The following is a 21,574-nucleotide window of genomic DNA, read 5'->3' on the forward strand; positions in this document are numbered from 1 at the left end:
GGATGGAAATGACCAGGTGTTTATACCATGCCTCACTCAGACACCAGATACAAGCTGCCCCAGGAAGGGCGTGGTCTCAGGTGAAGTGGCTCTCTGCAGCTGTGGCCACCCTGATGGCACTTCCCATAGCTGGGGAAGTCCTCCCTTGAAGGGAGTTCTGGGGGCAGGTACCCCTATCTTCCACACCTTCTCAACTCTACCTCCTCTTGCAGGTTTTTTTTTTTTTTTTTTTTTTTGGCCAGCTTGCTTTCAACCAGAGAGGCTGAGACGAAGCAGTCACTGTAATTTCCACACTCAGCCCTGGCTCTTACTGGGAAAACAGGGGCTTTGTTCCAGCTTAGGAATACACTGGATCTGACAGATGAAGAATTAGGGGGAGGGGTGTCAGAGGGACAAAGGAGGGAAAAGCCTTGGACTCTGCTGTAAAACACTAGTCAGAACCTCAAAGACAAGAATCACTACATTTCTGTTGCTCTCTGGTCATTCAGTTAATCTACTCTGCAGGTCAATGTGTGCCAGGCACTGGGACCAATCCCACCACTCCAGGCCCTCAGCTGGGGGCTTAACACAATCTGCAGATTCAAACAGGGAGGGAGAGGCAGCACCCCGAAGCCATGCTTCACCAGGAGGCAGAACCAAGCCCTGTCTCTGACCCTGGCTGCTAGCAGGCCCTCCTGTAAGTTGCTTCCCCGCCTGACCCTGTTTCCTTCTCTAACAATGGAGTAACATGATGGGCACCATGTTGAATGCTTCTCACCTCAAACTTCATTTCATCCTGTGAAGCAGCTACTATTATTATCCCCATGTTACACATATGGAAAGAAGAGTTGGGACTTAGTAATTTTTTCAATCAAGGTCACACGGGTACTCAGTGGTGGAGCTGGGCTTTGAGTCCAGAGTGTGGCCCAATCTTGCTTCTTAATCCTCATTAAAGGCACAGAAAGGCATGGTCAAGCCAGCCCCCTCAGACCAGACCTGCCTGCATACTTGTTTCATTTGGCCCACAGAGATTTAAAAATATGAGTCAGCTTTCATTTTGAAATTAAGATGACTCAGAAACATCCATCCAGCTTCTCTTGAAAAAATCTGGCCACCTGGCCACTGTGGACTGCATTCCCACAGGGTCACAACTGGCAAGAGGTAGGCCCCTTGAAGTGGGTCATGACACCAGTGTCCACCTAGAGTCACTTGTTTATGTTACCTGCCTGGTCCCTACAGGGATGAGTTTGCTATTCTTCACAAAGGCCAGGGATTCCTGAGATAGAAGCCTAGACAGGCCAGGTGGCTTGCCCTGGGACACCCAGCTCAGGCCCAAATCACACGGACTTGAACCTGGCAAACTGTTTAGGGAGGGTTGAGGAAAAGCACAGACATGCAGAACCACAGGGCAAGGTCGGGGCAAATACACTTTATTCAGTCCTGGCATCAGACTGGCGGAGTCCTGCTGTGGGTGCCAGTGGCCCAGACGGAGGGACCCCACCCCTCAGCTACGAGACTAGTTCTCCAAGACCACAGACAGTGACATCTCTTCACTCACATGACGGTTTTTTTTTTCATTGTCTTTTTTTGTTTTTTTTTTTTTTTTAAAAAAAAAAAAAAAAAAAAAAAGAGAGAGAGAGAAAGAAACAGCGCAAGAAAGGCCCAGAGCCGGAGCACCAAGCTTAAAGGAGGCAGCTGGTGGCTTTGTCAGCGACGGGAACGCGTGGGGCAGAGACCTGCAGAGACCCTGGGCAGGGGTCCCGGAGGACTCTGGGACCGTTTGTTCCTGAGATTTGTGTGTGTGAATGAGAGTGTGTGAGCCACCCAGGAGGGTGAACACACGCCGGTGAGATACAGGTAGTGAGGGCAAGGGGGGTGTGGGGAGGCCGGAGGGGCGGGGCTGGACAGAGAGATGGCGGCGTGAAGGGGTCACAGCATCAGGGACAGGGCTCCCGAGGGCACCCTGAACTGGACACAACTTCCTCCTAACAACAGCGTTCTCCCCATTTCTCAGGTGGAAAAACCGAGGTGCAAACGGCCCACCTCTACTCGGAATCCATACTCAGTCTCACTGGCCAAATCGATGGTCTCTCTCAAGCCAGATGTTTAAAAGCGGGACTCTTCCTGCCATCACATCTGCCATCCATGCCTCAGTCCCAAACCCCTAGCACCAAAGTGCCTCAGTTTTTCCCGCTGAATACTGCAGCTGTGGGTACTGAGGGTGGACCTGGGTGACAGGAAGGGCCGGTGGGCTTAGGGAGGAGCCCAGGTTTCGGGTGCCCTGAGGTGAGCGGGCACTTCCCAGGAGGGGGTGGGGGGGGAGCAGCAGGGATCCTGTCCCCAAACAGACTGGTAAGGTGTCTTGGTTTGGAGTTTTCTTGGGTGGTCCTTTCCTCTACTGCTGGATTTCCAGAGAAAGACCCTACCTCCCAATTCCCAGTTGGGGGAAAAAAGGGACGTACAGGTAGGCAGTAGAGGCAGCCACGCGATCCGAGAGGTCGTGCGCGGGGGTGCAGGAGACCCCATACCGGAAAAGGGGCTATGCCACTTGGGAGAGTTTCAGGCCCAAACCAACCCTTCCGAGTGCTCCTCCCATTAAGGCAGCGACGCCCCGTTGGGTGGAGAGGAAACCTAGGACTCCCGGATCAAAGGATTTCCCAGGATCGCTCTACACTCGCCCCCGCTTTTGCCCGGAGCGGGCGAAGAGTGCGGCTCCACTGGGACCAGCCCCCTCCTCCCAAGAAGTATTAAGCATGCGCATGAAGGGGGTGGGCCCCAGCGGAGAGGCGGGCCCTAGCGCTCCGGGGATAAAAGGAGTGCGCCCCTCCCCCCAGGGAAGGGAGGGGCACAGGAGGAGCGCGCGTTGCCACCCAGCCGCATCGCCCCCCTAACCCGGAGAAGGCAGGCTGGGCGAGGGAGGAGGGATTCCAGAGCAAGAGAGGGGGCGGGTCCTCCGGCCACGAGGAGGGGCGTGTGCAAAAGGGGGGAGGGGTGCAGGTCTGTAGGAGAAGACGGGAGGTGTATCGGAGGGGGCTGGCTGCTGGTGGCTGTGCAGGAGGGGGCAACGTGGGGAGGGGCTTGGGTGTCAGGGAAGGGGTGGGGGTTGGGCTGCCTTGGGGTGTGTCTGCGGGGGAGGGGCATGTCTGGATCTGAGGGGGGATGGGCACATCCAGGAGGGGGGAGGCTACGCGGGAGATGGGGTGCCAGCCTCGGCCTCCGAGGGGCCCCAATACCTGATTCCTGTATGTAAACAGCTGGTTTGGGGGCGTGCGCGCCCCGCTGACGGTGGGCTCAGTAGGTGAAAACCAGGTCGGCGATGCTAGACGGGCGCCAGTCCCCCGCGATCATCTCGGTAACCTCGGGGGTGCAGTAGTCCGGGAACTCGAAGTGCGACGTGCCCGAGGGAGGCTGCAGGTCCGGGTCGCGATCCAGGGCGCTGCAGTCCAGGCCGGCCGGGCCAGGGGGCAGCCTGGACAGAAAGCCCAGCGACTCCTCCCCCGACGCCACCGTCTCCTCTTCGCCCTCCTCAGCCGCTGTCGCCTCCTCCTCTTCTTCCTCCAGCTCCTCGTCCTCCGACGGTGTCGGGGAGGCGGCGGCGGCGGCCGCCCCCTCGCCCGACGGCCCCTGGGCGCGCTCCGCTTGTCCCCGGGCGGCCCGTCCCGCCGGGACCATCCTCCACAGCTCCCGCCCCGGGGTCTCGACCAGGCGCACTTCCAGCAGCTCCTCGTCGTCGTCTTCATCGTCGTCCTCGGGCGCCGCCGCCCCGCTCCCCAAAGGCCCTCCCGCTGCTCGGCGGCCCCCACGGCCAGGCAGCTGCGGCCCGGGCTTCAGCCGGCTGCCGCCGCCGCCACCACCGGGGGGGCGGGGCCGCGCCTTGGCGGGCGCCCCCTTGCTCTTTTTGCGCGGCCGGTACTTGTAGTCCGGGTAATCCGCCATGTGCTTGAGGCGCAGCCGCTCCGCCTCCCGCACGAACGGGATCTTCTCCGAGTCCTGCAGCAGCTGCCAGCGGCGGCCCAGGCGCTTGGAGATCTCCGCGTTATGCATGTCGGGCCACTGGTCCATGATCTTCCGCCGTTCATGCTGCGACCACACCATGAACGCGTTCATCGGCCTCTTGATGTGGCCGCTCGGGGTCTTGCACCAGCCGGGCTCGCGCGCCCCCTCCTCGGCCGGCCCGGGTCCCGGGGGCGGCGGCCCGCCGTCCCGCTTGGCCCTCGCGCCCCGCTGCTGCACCATCGCGCCTGGGCCCGGGGCCGCTAGACGCCGCCGGGGGCCGTCCGCATCCTCCGCGGCTGGGGGTGGGGGAGGAGGCAGCGGCGACGGAGGGGCGGCCCCGCCCCACGGCTCGGCCCGGCCCCCGCGAGCTGGGGAGCGAGGAGCTGGGCGCTCGGGCCCAACGGACGGCGGGGGGAGAAGGTCAGCGCGGTCTCAGGCGGGCTCGGCGCGCCCCCGCCACCTCCGACAAGTTGCGTCCTGGCGCACAACACACATTGTTTTGCGGGGGCCGAGGAATTGCACCCTCCGGGCCCCCGCGGGCTCTTCCTGCAGCCTCCGGCTCCGCCGCGGCCCGCGCGCGCCGCTCCCCGCCCGGCCGCCGACGCCTTTCAGTGTCTTTCTCCCCGCGCGGCCCCGCCGGCGCGCGCGCCACCCCTCCCCCTCGCCGTCTGCGGGCCGCTGCGGCGCGCGCGGGGCCGCCCCGTGTAAACACCGAGGTGCCCGCTTGGGCTGCGGCCGGGCCACGCCTCGCGCTCGGGCGTAGCGTCACCCGTTGCTGGGCAGAGAAGCCGGTATTTGCATCTCCCAATCGCTGGCCGCCGGAGCGGGGCGGGGCTCGGGCTGCGGGGCTGGGCGGTCTCGCGGCTGGGATTGGGGGAGACCGGCGAGATCGGTTTCTTTTCTTAGGTTGGGGGTTGGAGGAAGGATAGGGGACGCGAGCCTGCCTCCCATCTGGCGCTGGACGCTTGTCCCTGCCCCGCGTTGCCTTTTAAATTTTAGCTTATTCCGAGACACCTGCCGTCAGGTAGGATTCCGCCCTTTCCTCTTTCAGGGACGTCTTTTCGGACCGTCCCAGAAGAGAATTTGGAGGGACCAAGACTCAGGAAAGCTTCTTAAGGGGACGGACTCAGGTTGTCGTAGATGTTGCCTCCGCCTACTACACAGAGGGTCCAACCACATATGGGACCAGCAATGCTTTTGGACCCAATGAACAAATCCCTTTCTCATATATATTTAATCTCGTTTGAGGCTCCACAAGAATCCCGAGGGAGAAAGGAATATGATAATATGATGCCCACTTCCCAAATAGGAAACACCGAGAACACGCAGACTAGGATTCGATTCCGAGGCTCGCGGTCCCAACTGTCTCTCCCCAGCTCAGCACCAAGGGCCGCGGGGCACCTCGCCTGCCAGCCAAAGGTCCTAAGCTGGGCGGACTTCCCGCTTTTCACAAACCGCAGGCGACATTCGAGGATGCGTGGGTGCGCCATTCCCAGGTCCTACCCCACCCCGTAGCCTGCGCGGTGCCTAACTTGGGCGCGTCGCCCCACCCAAGCCTGGAGAAGCGTGCAGGGGCACGGGCGGAGCCAGTCCTGGGGGCGTGGCCGGGTGGCCGGCACGAGGCGCGTGGCGGGGAGGGGCCGCGCGCTCCCGGCTCACCACGTGTGAGCCAGTTCGGGCACCACCGGGCGTGTGCCGCCCCTGGGGGAGGTCACCTTCACGGCGTCGCGAGCATGGGCGATGGGAGGGGGCGCTGAGGCCTCGCCCTTGGGAAGCAGGAGCTGGGAGGTGTCCGGATTAGGATCTTTAAGGTGGCATTCCGCTGGGGCGTAGCGGGCATGGTTTGGGGCTGGGAAAATGCGCCTCTGGCGGTACAGCTCACCCACTTCTGGACGAGCCAAGAGCCGAGCCTGAGGGTGTGGGGCCAGGAGAAAGTACCGAGGTGCGGCTCCGCTGCGCGGGGGGCGGGGTGATGCTCTGGGTGGCGGGGCGCGGGGTGGGGGTGGTGGGGAGAAAGTAATTGGAGCATCCCTGGAGGGAGGGGGCAACTCTTAAAGGCACAGGGCGCTGGGAAAGAGGAGGCCCTGCTCCCGCCCAAGTGGTCCCTCCGCCTTTCAGAAGCTGAGATCTGGAAAACCCTACGTGTAAAACCTTTACATCTGCAGCCTGAGCAGTCTACCCGATGGAGTCACGCTTCCTGTGTTCACATTCCCAGTCCCTCCTTTTCCTTATCCTGAAAATGGGGATAATGCAGTTTCTCCCTCACATGGTTGTTTTACAGATTAAATGAGATAATGCATGTAAACACATCCTGATACCTAGTGAATGTTCAATAAAACTTACGATAGACGGGACGCGGTGGCTTATACCTGCAATCCCAGCACTACGAAAAATACAAAACTTAGCCAGGTGTGATAGCCCGTGCCTTTAGTCCCAGCTACTTGGGAGGCTGAGGCAGGAAGATCGCTTGAGCCTGGGAAGTTGAGGCTCCAGTGAGCTGTGATCGTACCACTGCAGTCCAGCCTATGGAACAGAGTGAGACCCTATCTCAAGCCGAGGCGGGCGGATCATTTGAGGTCAGAAGTTCGAGATCCGCCTGGCCAATATGGTGAAACCTTGTCTCTACTAAAATTAAAAAATAATGAGCCAGTCTTGGTGACACGTACCTGTAATCCCGACTACTCAGGAGGCTGAGGCATGAGAATCGCTTGAACCCAGTAGGCGGATGTTGCAGTGAGCGGCTGCACTCCAGCCTAAGTGATAGAGTAAGACCCTGTCGTAAAAAAAAAAAAAAGTTTTGGGAAACTAGATTTCCCAATAGTTACTCAGGTCACCAGCAACCCAGAGACATCAACATAATGAGAAAAAAAATGGGCAGGGTGGGGACAGCTCTAACAATTCAGAAAAGGTATCAAAGGAATGATCGTAGGACAAATAAAAGCTTTCTTGGAATTATCAACACCTTAACACTTTTCCCATAAATAAAATATTTATTTTATTTTAAGTCGTGTATGATAGGCACCACCATCTTTTCAATGCTCATGGACTCTCAAAGATCTCTCTGACCCTGTAGCTGCTGCTGCTATTATTATTCCAGTGTATCTGAATAGTTCCTAACCTTACTCACTGCTTAATTGATTTGGACCAGGGTTTCACTCTTTATTCTCAGCAGTGAAAATGCTACATTCATTATTCACCCTGCCTCCTTTCCTTCTTCCATCCATGCATGCATCCATTAATAAACATTTGACCCTGCACAGTGGTTCACGCCTGTAATCTTAGCACTTGGGAGACTGAGGCAGGCAGATCACTTAAGCCCAGGAGTTCAAGACCAGCCTGGGCAACATGGTGAAACCCCGTCTCTAAAAACTTACAAAATTTTTTTTTTTTTTTTTTTTTTTTTTGAGACGGAGTCTCGCTCTGTCGCCCAGGCTGGAGTGCAGTGGCCGGATCTCAGCTCACTGCAAGCTCCACCTCCCGGGTTTTACGCCATTCTCCTGCCTCAGCCTCCCGAGTAGCTGGGACTACAGGCGTCCGCCACGTCGCCCGGCTAGTTTTTTGTATTTTTTTTAGTAGAGACGGGGTTTCACCATGTTAGCCAGCCAGGATGGTCTCAATCTCCTGACCTTGTGATCCGCCCGTCTCGGCCTCCCAAAGTGCTGGGATTACAGGCTTGAGCCACCGCGCCCGGCTTAAAACTTACAAAAATTAACTGGGCAGGGTGGGGCCTGCCTGTAGTCCTAGCTACTTGGGAGGCTGAGGCAGGACAATTGCTGGAGCCGGAAAGGTGAAAGTTGTAGTGATTGTGCCTCTGCACTCCAGCCTGGGAGACAGATACAGTTATCTCAAAAAAAAAAAAAAAAAAAAAACATAAATAAATACATAAACATTTATTAATACTTACCATTCCTTAGGCCCTTTGATGGACTCTGGAGAGCTAGAAATGGTTCAAGTCTGGCTGAATCTAGGTCCTGGAAGAACCTTGAACCACCTTCACCAGTGTAGACACCAGGACTTATTAATGACAGAGAGGATGGTGTGGGAAGTTCAGCCAAGAAGATAATGTCTTCACTTTTGTTTTTTTTCATTTTCTTCCTCAGCAGACATTTATGCAGTGCGTGATTCTTTCTAGAACAACTCCCTGGAAGACAGGACATTTAATTCAACAATTTATTGGCCACCTACTATGCACCAGGCAGTGAACTTGGAACTTGGGCTACTGGGTTGCAGCAGTGACCAAGACAGTGGTCCGTGTTCTTAGGGAGCAAGTGAGGGCAACAGAAAAGAGCAGGTAAACAAATAAGATAATTTCAGATAGTTGTGACTGCTGTAAAGAAGATAAAACTGGGCTGGGTGCGGTGGTTCACACCTGTAATCCCTGCACTTTGGGACGCCAAGACAGGGGAATCGCTTGAGCCCAGGAGTTTGAGACCAGCCTGGGTAACATAGCGAAATCCCACCTCCACAAAAATATAAAAATTAGCCAGGCATGGAGGCAAGCACCTGTCATCTCAGCTACTGGTGAGGCTGAGGTGGGAGAATCGCTTAAGCCAGAGATTTTGAGGCTGCAGTGAGCTATGATGGTGCCGCTGCACCACAGCCTGGGTGATGGAAAGAAGGGAGGAAGGAGCTGGGCAAGGTGGCTCACGTCTGTAATCCCAGCACTTTGAGAGGCTGAGGTGGGTGGATCACTTGAGCCTAGAAGTTCAAGACCAGGATGGGCAACATGGCAAAATCCTGTCTCTACGAAAAATACAAAACTTAGCCAGGTGTGATGGCCCGTGCCTTTAGGCCCAGCTACTTGGGAGGCTGAGGCAGGAAGATCGCTTGAGCCTGGGAAGTTGAGGCTCCAGTGAGCTGTGATCGTACCACTGCAGTCCAGCCTATGGAACAGAGTGAGACCCTATCTCAAACAACAATGAAAAGAAAACAAGATAATGAGAGGGTGAGTGACTGGGACAGGATGATAGAGATGGGGGTGAGTTTAGATCTCAAGATGATGAAGAACCATCCATGTAAGACATTCCAGGCAGAGGAAACAGCAAATGCAAGGGACTGGAGATGGGAAAGAGCCTGGGACGAGGTATTGAGAGGGCATGGACAGGTGTCAAGACTAGAGACGGGAGTGTACGATGCGTTTATGTTGAGCTGGAGCTGAAGGGCAATACGGTAATTGGTCCTCAGAAGCCAAGTTATGGAGTTCCCTGGGTTGTGGGGAGCCAGGGACAGTTTCTTTATTGCAGGATGACATGATCAGAGGTGCGCTTTAGGAAGATTAAGGAGTTTCATGTGTTGTAGTTGGATTGGAGGAGGGAAATTTGAGGGGGGGAAAATCGCCAGAAATTTTCTTGTGTTTCAAAAATACGTTCACAGATTCTTTTTTTTTTTTTCTTTTTGAGACTGAGTCTCGCTCTGTCGCCCAGGCTGGAGTACAGTGGCGCAATCTCAGTTCACTGCAAGCTCCGCCTCCCAGGTTCACGCCATTCTCCTGCCTCAGCCTCCCCACTAGCTGGGACTACAGGCACCTGCCACCATGCCTTGCTAATTTTTCTTTTGTATTTTTTTAGTAGAGACGGAGTTTCACCATGTTAGCCAGGATGACTTCGATCTCCTGACCTCATGATCCGCCCGCCTTGGCCTCCCAAAGTGCTGGGATTACAGGGGTGAGCCACCGCGCCTGGCCCTTCACAAATTCTTTCATGTTCCTTCCTTCAAAAGAAAGAGGCTAATTCCTCCTCCCCTCCCCCCGTTAAGTGTGAGCTTGCCTCTAACTAATAGAATATGGCAGAAGTGATGGTTTGTGATATCTGAGATTGGATGTAAAAGGCTCTATGTTTTCCTCCTGGCTGTCTTATTTTGTATCATTTATTCTGGGAGAAGTCAGCTGTCATGTGAGGGCACTCAAGCAGTCCTATGGAAAGGTCTATGTGGTAAGGAACTGAAGCCTCCTGCCAACACCAGCAAGGAACTGAGACCTACTTCCAACAGCCATCTGAGTGATCCATCCTGGAATCAGATTCTCCAGCCCCAGTCAAGTCTTCAGATGACTGCAGCCCTGGCCAGCATCCTAAATGCAACCTCATGAATGACCCTGAGCCAGAACCGTGCAACTAAACTTTGCCTGGATTCATGACCCACAGAAACTGTGAGATGGTAACTGTTTGCTTTGTTAAGCCTCTAAATCTGGCAATAATATATTAAGCAGTAGTAGACAATGAACACAAGATTATTATTCAGCTGCTGAATTGGAAGAGGAGGGGAAGAAAAAGTTTTCAGATCACAAAATATTCATTGTGTAAAACTTCAAAAATTCTGAAATTTAAGGAAAAAATATCATTTGTTGGGAATTTGTTGGGATTCATTGTCCCAGTGCCAAGAGACACCCACTCCTTTTGTTTTTGTTTTTGTTTTTGTTTTTGAGACGGAGTCTTGCTTTGTTGCCCAGGCTGAAGAGCAGTGGCATGATCTCGGCTGACCACAACCTCTGCCTCCTGGGTTCAAGCGATTCTCCTCCCTCAGCCTCCCAAGTAGCTGGGACTACAGGCATGTATCACCATGCCTGGCTAATTTTTATATTTTTAGTAGAGATGGGGTTTCATTATGTTGGCCAGGCTGATCTCGAACTCTTGACCCTGTGATCCACCCGCCTCGGCCTCCCAAAGTGCGGGATTACAGGCATGAGCCACCGTGCCCAGCAGAGATACCCTTTCTTAACATTTTGTTATGTTTTTTCTCTCTGTGCATTTTTTATCCAGCTGACTTTATTTTGTCTCCTGAAATCTTCATTTTTAAATTATAGCTTCAGCATTTAAGAAATGTGTCTACAAAGTCATCACAAGCATAGATTTTTTCCCACAGTTAATATACTTAGAATTTATTTGTCAAGCAATTTTGAAGGGCTTTCACTGTGAAAAACTTAATATTAGGGCTTACTGATATTCTCTTTATCTGAGCAGAAGTATGTTTATTTTTTATTACTGCAAAAGTAATATATATATAGAGTGTGTGTGTGTGTGTGTGTGAGATGGAGTCTCGCTCTGTCACCAGGCTGGAGTGCAGTGGCCCGATCTCGGCTCACGGCAACTTTCTCCTCCCGGGTTCAAGCAATTCTCCTGCCTCAGCCTTCTGAGTAGCTGGAATTATAGGTGCGTGCCACCATGCCCGGCTAGATGAGGTTTTTGTTTTTTGTTTTTTTGTTTGTTTGTTTGTTTGTTTTTGAGACGGAGTCTTGCTCGGTAGCCCGGGCTGGAGTGCAGTGGCCGGATCTCAGCTCACTGCAAGCTCCGCCTCCCGGGTTTACGCCATTCTCCTGCCTCAGCCTCCCAAGTAGCAGGGACTACAGGCGCCCGCCACCTCGCCCGGCTAGTTTTTTGTATTTTTAGTAGAGACGGGGTTTCACGGTGTTAGCCAGGATGGTCTCGATCTCCTGACCTCGTGATCCGCCCGTCTCGGCCTCCCAAAGTGCTGGGATTACAGGCTTGAGCCACCGCGCCCAGCCCTAGAGATGAGGTTTCACCGTGTTGGCTAGGATGGTCTCAATCTCTTGACCTCATGATCCGCCTGCCTCAGCCTCCCAAAGTGCTGGGATTACAGGCGTGAACCATCGCGCCTGGCCTGCAGAAGTAATATATTTTAGTGATAAAAAGTCAAACTATACTGAATTTTTTTGTTTGTTTGTTTGTTTTGTTTTTTTGAGAGGGAGTCTCACTCTGTCACCCAGTGGTGCAATCTCGACTCAACTGTAACCTCTGCCTCCCAGGCTTAAGTGGTTCTCCTGCCTCAGCCTCCAGAGTAGCTGGGACTACAGGTGCTCGCCACCACACCTGGCTAATTTTTGTATTTTTAATGGAGACGAGGTTTTGCCATGTTGGTCAGGCTGGCCTCAAATTCCTGACCTCAAGTGATCCGACTGCCTCGGCTTCCCAAAGTTTTGGGATTACAGGCATGAGCCACTGCTCCCTTATACTGAATTATATAAGGTGAAAAGTGAACATCTCCTGTAATCTAGAAAAATAGCATTATAATGAGTAAATTTTAAATTTTAATGTAATTTTCCAGAATTAAACATTTTTTTTTTGAGACGGAGTCTCACTCTGTTGCCCAGGCTGGTGTGCAGTGGCGCGATCCTGGCTCACTGCAACCTCCGCCTCCTGAGTTCAAGCAATTCTCCTGCCTCAGCCTCCCAAGTAGCTGGGACTACAGCCGCCCACCACTGCGCCCAGCTAATTTTTGTATTTTTAGTAGAGACAGGGTTTCACCATATTGGCCAGGCTGGTCTGGAACTCCTGACCTTGTGATCCGCCCACCTTGGTCTCCCAAAATGCTGGGATTACAAGTGTGAGCCACTGTGCCTGGTCTTTTTTTTTTTTTTTTGGACAGAGTCTCTCCCTGTCACCCAGGCTGGGGTATAGTGGCGCGATCATAGCTCACTGCAGCCTCAACCTCTTGGGCTCAAGTGATCTTCCCACCTCAGTGTCCCAGGTAGCTGGGACTACAGACACATGCCACCACACCGGGCTAATTTTTTGTATTTTTTATAGAGACTGAGTTTCGCCACATTGCCCGAGCTGGTCTCGAATTCCTGGGCTTAAGCGATATGCCCACCTTGGCCTCCCAAAGTGCTGGGATTACAGGCATGAGCCACTTCACCTGGCCATCCAGAAATTTAAATGCTTATAAACACATGCACACGTAAATTTTTTTTTATACAAGTGAAATGTTACTATATGTAATTTCTAGTAACTTGCTTTTTTCACATCTCTTTTCTCTTTCCATGTAGTACGTAGGTTCTTGTCCAGGTCTGCTGAGTATATTGTAATTCATTTAATCAGTTCCTTTGTTTTTTGAGACGGAGTTTTGCTCTTTTTGCCCGGGCTGGAGTGCAATGGTGTGATCTCGGCTTACTGCAACCTCTGCCTCCTGGATTCAAATGACTCTGCTGCCTCAGCCTCCCAAGTAGCTGGGACTACAGGCATGCATCACCATGCCTGGCTAATTTTTATATTTTTAGTAGAGATGGGGTTCACCATGTTGGTCAGTCTGATCTCAAACTCCTGACCTCAGGTGATCTGCCCACCTTGGCCTCCCAAAGTGAATCAGTTCCTTCTTGAAAGGCATTTTGATTGTTTTACCCCTTTTCGCTGTTATAAACAATATGGCAGTGAACACCTTTGTATGTATGTTTTTGGCCACTTGTCTGTTATTTATTTATTTATTTATTTTACGATGGAGTCTCGCTCTGTCGCCAGGCTGGAGTGCAGTGGCGCGATCTCGGCTCACTGCAATCTCCGCCTCCTGGGTTCAAGTGATTCTCTTTCCTCAGCCTCCTGAGGAGCTGGGATTACAGGTGTACGCCACCACACCCACCTAATTTTTTTTTTTTTTTTTTTGAGACAAAGTCTCGCTCTGTCACCCAGGCTGGAGTGCAGTGGCGAGATCTTGGCTCACTGCAAGCTCCACCTCCTGGGTTCACGCCATTCTCCTGCCTCAACCTTTTGAGTAGCTGGGACTACAGGCACCCACCACCATGCCCGGCTATTTTTTTTTTTTTTTGTATTTTTAGTAGAGACAGGTTTTCTCCATGTTAGCCATGATGGTCTTGATCTCCTGACCTTGTGATCCACCCGCCTCGGCCTCCCAAAGTGCTGAGATTGCAGGTGTGAGCCACCATGCCCGGCCTGTATTTTTAGTAGAGATGGAGTTTCACCATGTTGGCCAGGATAGTCTCTATCTCCTGACCTCATGATCTGCACGCCTCAGCCTCCCGAAGTGCTGGGATAACAGGCATGAGCCACCGTGCCTGGCCTGTCTGTTATTTCTTTAGGAAAAATTCACACACAGAGACTCCACAATATAACAGAACAGATGTTTAAACTGGCTGTCCCCCAAACACAACAGGCTTGGGCCTACCTCAGGGCCCTCATTCATGCTGTCTCCTCTGTCTGGAACTCTTTTCACCCCCATCACCACATGGGCTGGGGCATCTCCTCATCCTAGCTTCGGCTCAGACGGGCTCCCCAGAGAGGACTGTCCTGACCACTCTCTGCTGTTGCCCGTCCGTCCCCCTCTTATCTCAGGTACACAGAATCGCTTCATCTGTGACACATTCTCATTGTTGCCTGTGATTCCCTCACTTTATGTTTATTTGGGGTTTTTTTTAGAGACCTGGTCTTGCTCTGTTGCCTGGGCTGGAGTACAGTGGTGCGATCCTAGCTCACTGCATCCTGGAACTTCTGGGCCCAAGTGATCCTCCTGCCTCAGCCTCCCAAGTAGTCAGGACTACAGATGCATGCCACCATGGCTGGCTAATTTCGAAAAATTTTTTTTGTAGAGACGGGGTCTCACTATGTTTCCTAGGCTGGTCTTGAACTCCTGGGCTCAAGCGATCTTCCCACCACAGCCTCCCAAAGTGCTGGAATTACAGGTGTGAGCCACCATGCCTGGCCCTGTGTGTATTTATTTTTACGTAACATAATAAAAATAAAAATAAAAATGGAGTCAGCAATCTGACACAAGAACTGGAACACTGATAATAACCTGTTTTCCCCAATGAATTCCTGTGTCATCCCATCTCCTGCCTTCCTTCACCTGAGGTAATGTCTATCCTGATTCTTCCAGAACATTAAAAAAAAAAAAAGCTTTATTGAGATATAATTCACATACCACACCATTCAGTCATTTATAGTGTACAATTCAGTGGCTTTCAGTGCATTCACAGAATTGTGCAATTGTTGCCACAATGGATTTTAGAATATTTTCATCATCCCCAAAAGAAACCATTAGCATCAGTACTCATTAGCAGTCACTCTCCCATCTGCTCTGCCTTCCCTCTAATCCCCAGCCCTAGGCCACCATTAATCTGCTTCTGTATCCATGGATTTGTCTGTTCTGAACAGTTCATGTAAAGAGAATCATACAACATGTGACCTTTTGTGACTGGCTTCTTTCACTTAGCGTCATGATTTCTAGGTTCATCTATGTTGTAGCATGTATCAGAACTTCCTTTTTGTTGCCAAATAACATTCCATTATAGGCCAGATGTGGTGTCTCACGCCTACAATCCCAATACTTTGGGAAGTAGAGGTTGGGAGGATTGCTTGAGCCCAGGAGTTCAAGACCAGTCTGGGCAACATAGTAAGACCCCATCTCTAAAAATAAAAAAATTAACTGGGCCTGGTGGTGTGTGCCTATAGTTCTAGCTACTTGGGAGACTGAGGCAGGAGGATCTCTTGGGCCCGGGAGTTCCAGGCTGTAGTGAGCCATGATCACACCACTGCACTCCAGCCTGGATGACAGAGTGGAACTGTCTGAAAAGAAAAAATATATATATATGGCTGGGTGTGGTGGCTCACACTTGTAATCCCAGCACTTTGGGAGGTCGAGGCAGGTGGATCATGAGGTCCAGAGATGGAGACCATCCTGGCTAACATGGTGAAACCCCATCTCTACTAAAAATACAAAAAATTAGCCAGGCGTGGTGGCATGGGCCTGTAGTCCCAGCTACTCAGGAGGCTGAGGCAGGAGAATCACTTGAACCTGGGAGGCGGAGGTTGCAGTGAGCCGAGATTGTGCCACTGCACTCCAGCCTGGGCGACAGAGTGAGACTCCATCTCAAAATAAATAAATAAATTAGTAATATATTTATATATATGTATATTTATTTCTCACTTTCAACTTTCTCACTCAATGTTATAGGGCTGAGATTCATCCAAATTATTATACATATGTAGGGCTTGTTCATTTCCCACTGTAGGAATATCCTAGGATTTTCCTATCTGTTCATGGACATTTGGATTATTGCCAGGTTTGGCGCTCATGAACAAGTGTTGCAATGAGCAGTCCTGGGAATGTCGAGATACAGCAGTGATGTTGATTCGTTCTATAAATATCATGAGTGTACTCAAATTCCTACAGGAGCCAAGAGAAGGAAGTAAAATGTTGAAAAACAAAACCCCAAACTCCCATTTGCCACCAAGATGTGGTTGTTATCAGTGCATACAGACTACCCTGAGTCCTTTCAAGTTGTGCCCAGAATCTAAACCTTGCAGATCCCAGGAGTCCAAGGCTGAGCTCACCATTGAGCTTCCAACCAGACTGCAGTAGTGGAGGGAGAGGTTCCTGGAGACAGATGCTGAGCACCCCACTGGTCCAGGTCACCAACATCTCTCATCTGGGTTCCTGCCCAGCATCTTTATGGGTCCCCCTGGGCCTACTAGGCCTCTTTCCATCCCATTATCCTCCTTGAAGCCAGAGTGATGGTATGTTTGAGTCACAAATCTTGTGTCTCCTCTTTTCTTGAAACCCTTCAGTGGTTTCTCATTACTCTCGATGATAAGCACCAGACTTCCACCTAGCCCATTAGGCCTGGCTTGGTCTGGCCCCTGCTCACCTATCCAACCTCCTCTCCCACTTTCTTGGTCTCCTGCTAGTTTCCAGCCACACCAGCCCCTTTTCAGTTTGTTGAATGAGCCAGGCCTCCCCACACAGCAGGGTGTTGCAGTCCCTTCGCTCACTCTTTCCAGAACTCCTACCTCTGTTTGCCTCCTTGAGGCTCTCCTAACTCCATGTTTCTTTTCTTCTTTTCTTTTTCTTTCTTTTTTTTCTTTTTTAGGCAGAGTCTTGCTCTATCGCCCAGGCTGGCGTGCAATGGTGTGATCTCGGCTCACTGCAGCCTCTGCCTCCCAGGTTCAAACAATTCTCTCTCCTCATCTTCCCAAGTAGTTGGGGTTACAGTCATGTGCCACCATGCTTGGCTAATTTTTGTATTTTTAGTAGAGACAGGGTTTCACTGTGTTGGCCAGGCTGGTCTCGAACTCCTGACCTCAAGTGATCTGCTTGCATCGGCCTCCCAAAGTGCTGGGATTACAGGCGTGAGGCACCACGCTGGCCCATCGGCCTCCATGTTTCTTTTCCTCAGTGCACTGTGCTCATTTGATACCCAGAGCAGATAGTTTTAAACACACCTCCTCTAAATGACATCGTTTTCAGTACCAGTCATGAAATACATGCTGTCCTCCCACCTGAGTACCAGTCATGAATAATGCTAATGATAATGGCTAGAAAAGAAATGCATGGCCAGCAGGGCATGGTGGCTCGCACCTGTAATCTCAGCACTTCGGGAGGCTGAGGGGAGCGGATTGCTTGAGCGCAGGAGTTCCAGACCGTCCTGGCCAACAGAGCAAGACCTCATCTTTATAAAAAGTTAAAAAAAGAGAAAGAAGAAATACAGAAAGTGGAAATATTCTTTTTTTGAACTTTGTATAACCATGTCAGTAAAAGTACATGTTATGGTACAAAAAAGGGAAAAGGGTATTGGATTGATACTTTTCAATTACATTAATATATTTCCTTGAAAAAATATAAAACATACCTATCTGGTGGTCTGTTGCAAGAATTATGTTAATTAAAGTTTAAAAACAAGAAAATAACTCTTTAAAAATAAGAGCTAATTCCAGTATTAAACATTGGTTAAACGTATTAAAATTTGGTAAAACATAACATCACTAAACACTAATAATGTAATTTTACTAAATTATGCAATTTGCTGCTACCATCCTCTTCAGTTTATTTTGTTTTACTCCTTTAAAATTTTAAATACAAGGCTGGGCGTGGTGGCTCATGCCTGTAATCCCGGCACTTTGGGACGCTGAGGTGGTGGATCACTTGAGGTCAGGAGTTTGAGACTAACCTGGCTAACATGATGAAACCCTGTCTCTACTAAAAATATACAAAGATTAGCCAGGCATGGTGGCGGGCGTCTATAATCCCAGCTACTCAGGAGGCTGAGGCAGGAGAACTGCTTGAATCCAGGAGGCGGAGGTTGCAGTGAGCTGAGATCGCACCACCACACTCCATCCAGCCTGGACGATAGAGTGAGACTCCATCTCAAAAAAAAAAAAAAAAAAAAAATTAATACAAAAGCTTTAAGTAGTCACATAAAATGACAGGATTGAAGCAATTCAAGTTCTGGTTCTTAAGCTTCAAATAACTGTGCTATCATTGTTAATTTTGAATATATTGTTTAAACCCAGACATATTTAGTACCAAAGGGGCTGCAAACAGGACTGTGCAGAAACATGCTTGAACAATTTCAAACTGTTACAAACTTATTCTCAAAACTAAGGCATGTAGCTGAGTCTTGCTCCATGTGTATTAGGGCTGACTGCATAACTGTGAGTGAATTAACTTCCCTGTAGAGAATAATTTTATTAGCTTATAAAGCAAATAAATTTACTTATAAGTAATTAAAATGTACTGATTTGAAGCTTACAAATATATTATTAAAATTCGCTGGGCGTGGTGGCTCACACCTATAATCCCAGCACTTTGGGAGGCCGAGGCGGGAGGATCACCTGAGGTCAGGAGTTCAAAACCAGCCTGACCAACCTGGAGAAACCCTGTCTCCACTAAAAAAATTAAAAATTAGCTGGGTGTGGTAGCGCATGCCTATAATCCCGGCTACTTGGGAGGCTGAGGTGGGAGAATCGCTTGAACCCAGGAGACAGAGGTTGTGGTGAGCTGAGATCACACCATTGCACTCCAACCTGGGCAACAAGAGCTAAACTCCATCTCAAAAAAAAAGGAAAAAAAAAAAACAAACCCTCAAGGTCAGGCTTGGTGGCTTATGCCTATGATTCCAGCACTTTGGAGGGCTGAGGTAGGAGGATCGCTTGAGCCCAGCAGTTAGAGACCAGCCTGGGCAACATGGTGAAACCCCATCTCCACAAACAATACAAAAATTAGCTGGGTGTGGTGGCATGCTCCTGTAGTCCCCCGTACTTGGGAGGCTGAGATGGGAGGATCGATTGAGTCCAGAAGGTCGAGGATGCAGTGAGCTGTGATCATGCCACTGGACTCTAGCCTGGCCTGGGTAACAGAGTGAGACCCTATCTCAAAAAAACGGAAACAAAAACAAAAGCACATTCACTTTCAGTTTTATTATTGTTTTAAAATTATCTGCAGATAACATACCCCCTTATTGCCTACACAGCCCACTTGGTATACCACTGCAGAGTGCTGGGCAGTTTTGTAATTAACCTTCCAATTGTGTAAACTGGAAGCTTCATGAGGTCAGAAGACCCACCTGGTTTTGACTCTCACCATCGTATCCCCAGCACCTAGCAGAGCCTGGCGCAATGTAGGCTTTTAATAAAACCTGTTCTTTTTTTTTTTTTTTTTTTTTTTTTGAGACAGAACCTCGCTCTCTCACCCAGGCTGGAGCACAGTGGCGCGATCTCGGCTCACTGCAAGCTCCGCCTCCCAGGTTCATGCCATTCTTCTGCCTCAGCCTCCCGAGTAGCTGGGACTACAGGCACCCGCCACCAGGCCCAGCTAATTTTTTGTATTTTTAGTAGAGACGGGGTTTCACCGTGTTAGCCAGAATGGCGTTGATCTCCTGACCTCGTGATCCACCCGCCTCGGCCTCCCAAAGTGCTGGGATTACAGGCGTGAGCCACCGCGCCTGGCCAATAATACCTGTTCTTAATAATACCTGAAGGCAGGATGAAGCCAACTCAGGTGTGGGCGTGGCTGTTCTAGGCACTGTTATGTTACTCCACTCACCCTGTGTCTAGCTCCAAAATACCTATTTGCCAACTGGCATGGTCCTCAAAGACATTCATAATGAAAAGAGAACAATAGGGACAAGGTAATTTGTTTTTTGATTCATCTAATTTCCTGATTTTAAAAAAGTCAGCCAGGGGCGCTCACACCTGTAATCCCAGCACTTTCGGCGGCTAAGGCAGGCGGATCACCTGAGGTCAAGAGTTTGAGACCAGCCTGACCAACGTGGAGAAACCCCGTCTCTACTAAAAATACAAAATTAGCCGGGGGTGGTGGCGCATGCCTGTAATCCCAGCTACTCAAAAGGCTGAGGGAGGAGAACTACTTGCACCTTGGAGGCAGAGGTTGCGGTGAGCCGAGATTGTGCCACTGGCAACAAGCCTGGGCAACAAGAGCGAAACTCCGTATCAAAAACAAACAAACCAAAAAAGCCAGTGGCTCATACCTGTAACCCCAGCACTTTGGGAGGCTAGCTTGAGCCTAGGAGTTTGAGACCAGCCTGGGCAAAATATTGAGACCCCCATCTCTACAATAAATAAAAAATTTACCAGTTGTGGTGGTGCACACTTGTGGTCCCAGCCACTGGGGAGGCTGAAGTGGGAGGATCACTTGAGCCCAGGAGGTTGAAGCTGCAGTGAGCTGTGATCACCCCACTGCACTCCAGCCTGGACGACAGAGTGAGACAGTGTCTCAAAAAAAAAAAAAAAAATCAGAGATTATGATAGTGTGTGCGTTATAAGGTCCTTATTCTTTTGTATGTGTGTGAGATGGCATCTCCCTCTGTCGCCCAGGCTGCAGTGCAGTGGCGCAATCATAGCTCACTGCTACCTCAAACTCTGGGGCTCAAATGATCCTCCCACCTCAGCCTCCTGAGTAACTGAGACTACAAGTCCTTTCTTTTCACTAAACAATAAGAGATCATTTTTAAAAAACAATATAACCAGGCGCAGTGGCTCATGCCTGTAATCCCAACACTTTGGGAGGCCGAGGCGGGCAGATCACGAGATCAAGAGATTGAGACCACCCTGGGCAACATGGTGAAATCCCGTCTCTACTGAAAATAGAAAAGTTAGCTGGTCTTGGTGGCATGCACCTGTAGTCTCAGCTACTTGGTAGGCTGAGGCAGGAGAATCCTTGAACCCGGGAGGTGGAGGTTGCAGTGAGCCGAGATCATGCCATTGCACTCCAACCTGGCGACAGAGTGAGACTCAGTCTTAAAAACAAAACCCAAAAACCAATATAATAGTATAAACTGCACATGTGGCTATCGAGGACTTGAAATGTGGCTAGTCTAGCCGGGCACAGTGGCGCACACTGTAGTCCCATCCACTTTTGAGGCTAAGGCAGGAGGATTGCTTGAGCCCAGGGGTTCAAGGCTGTAGTGCCCTATGATTGCACCTGTGAGTAGCCACTGCACTCCAGCCTAGGCAACAACAAGACCCCTGTATCAGAACAAGCAAAAGAAGTATGGCTATTAGACATATTACAAATATTCCCAGAGGTAACTCAGAAGTTAATCATAGAAGTCAAACTTTGTTTTTTGTTATGAGTCTCTAGGGAGTACTTCAACTTATTTGCATTTGTTTCCTCATCTTCAAAATGGGACAGGGTAATTCTGGACCTGGGACATAGTAAGGATTCAATGGGTGGCAGCTGTGACAAGAGCAACAACAAAAATATTGTGTGTCTTTTTTTTTTTTTTTAATAATGGCACAAAAAGGCAAAACCATAGATACAGTTAACAGATGTGTGGTTGCCAGTGTTTGGCGGGGAGAGGGTTTGATAAATGAGCACAGGGGGTTTTTTAGGGTGATGAAATGTGGATATGTGACTATGCATTTGTTGATATCCATTAAACTTCATGGCACAAAAAGTGAACCTGAATGCATGCAAAGTTAAAAAAAAAATCATTTAGGACATTTAGAGAATTCCAAAATGTAATGCAGAATGTAACAAAACAATCTTCACTGTATTACAAATGTATGAAACAACTCATGAAAAGGATAGAGGAAAACTTGCTGACCTAAGTAACTTCAGA

General features: G+C 50.4%; 1 protein-coding gene and 1 long non-coding RNA gene across 4 annotated transcripts; one reads left to right on the forward strand and one right to left on the reverse strand.

The window, feature by feature from the left end:
• Window positions 1–213: 213 nt before the first annotated feature.
• Window positions 214–4,630, reverse strand: SOX12 (SRY-box transcription factor 12). The gene has a single exon (XM_003904921.5). It carries the CDS (start codon window positions 4,213–4,215, stop codon window positions 3,271–3,273), a length of 945 nt encoding a protein of 314 aa, XP_003904970.1. The 5' UTR covers window positions 4,216–4,630; the 3' UTR covers window positions 214–3,270.
• Window positions 4,631–4,831: 201 nt separating this feature from the next.
• Window positions 4,832–10,969, forward strand: LOC103888064. Of its 3 annotated transcripts, none has more exons than XR_652419.4 (3): window positions 4,832–4,999; window positions 8,079–8,266; window positions 9,856–10,969. It is a non-coding gene; the product is annotated as an uncharacterized LOC103888064 (long non-coding RNA). The 3 variants fall into 3 exon arrangements; XR_002515162.2 differs by having other exon boundaries at window positions 8,076–8,266; window positions 9,543–10,306; XR_002515161.2 differs by having other exon boundaries at window positions 9,543–10,306.
• The last annotated feature ends 10,605 nt before the right edge of the window (window positions 10,970–21,574 follow it).

Source organism: Papio anubis, chromosome 16, assembly GCF_008728515.1.
Source record: "Papio anubis isolate 15944 chromosome 16, Panubis1.0, whole genome shotgun sequence".
NCBI lineage: Eukaryota > Metazoa > Chordata > Mammalia > Primates > Cercopithecidae > Papio > Papio anubis.

Bases quoted from the DNA above. Each gene is read 5' to 3' on its own strand.
- SOX12 (XM_003904921.5), bottom strand. From the start codon at position 4,215: ATGGTGCAGCAGCGGGGCGCGAGGGCCAAGCGGGACGGCGGGCCGCCG.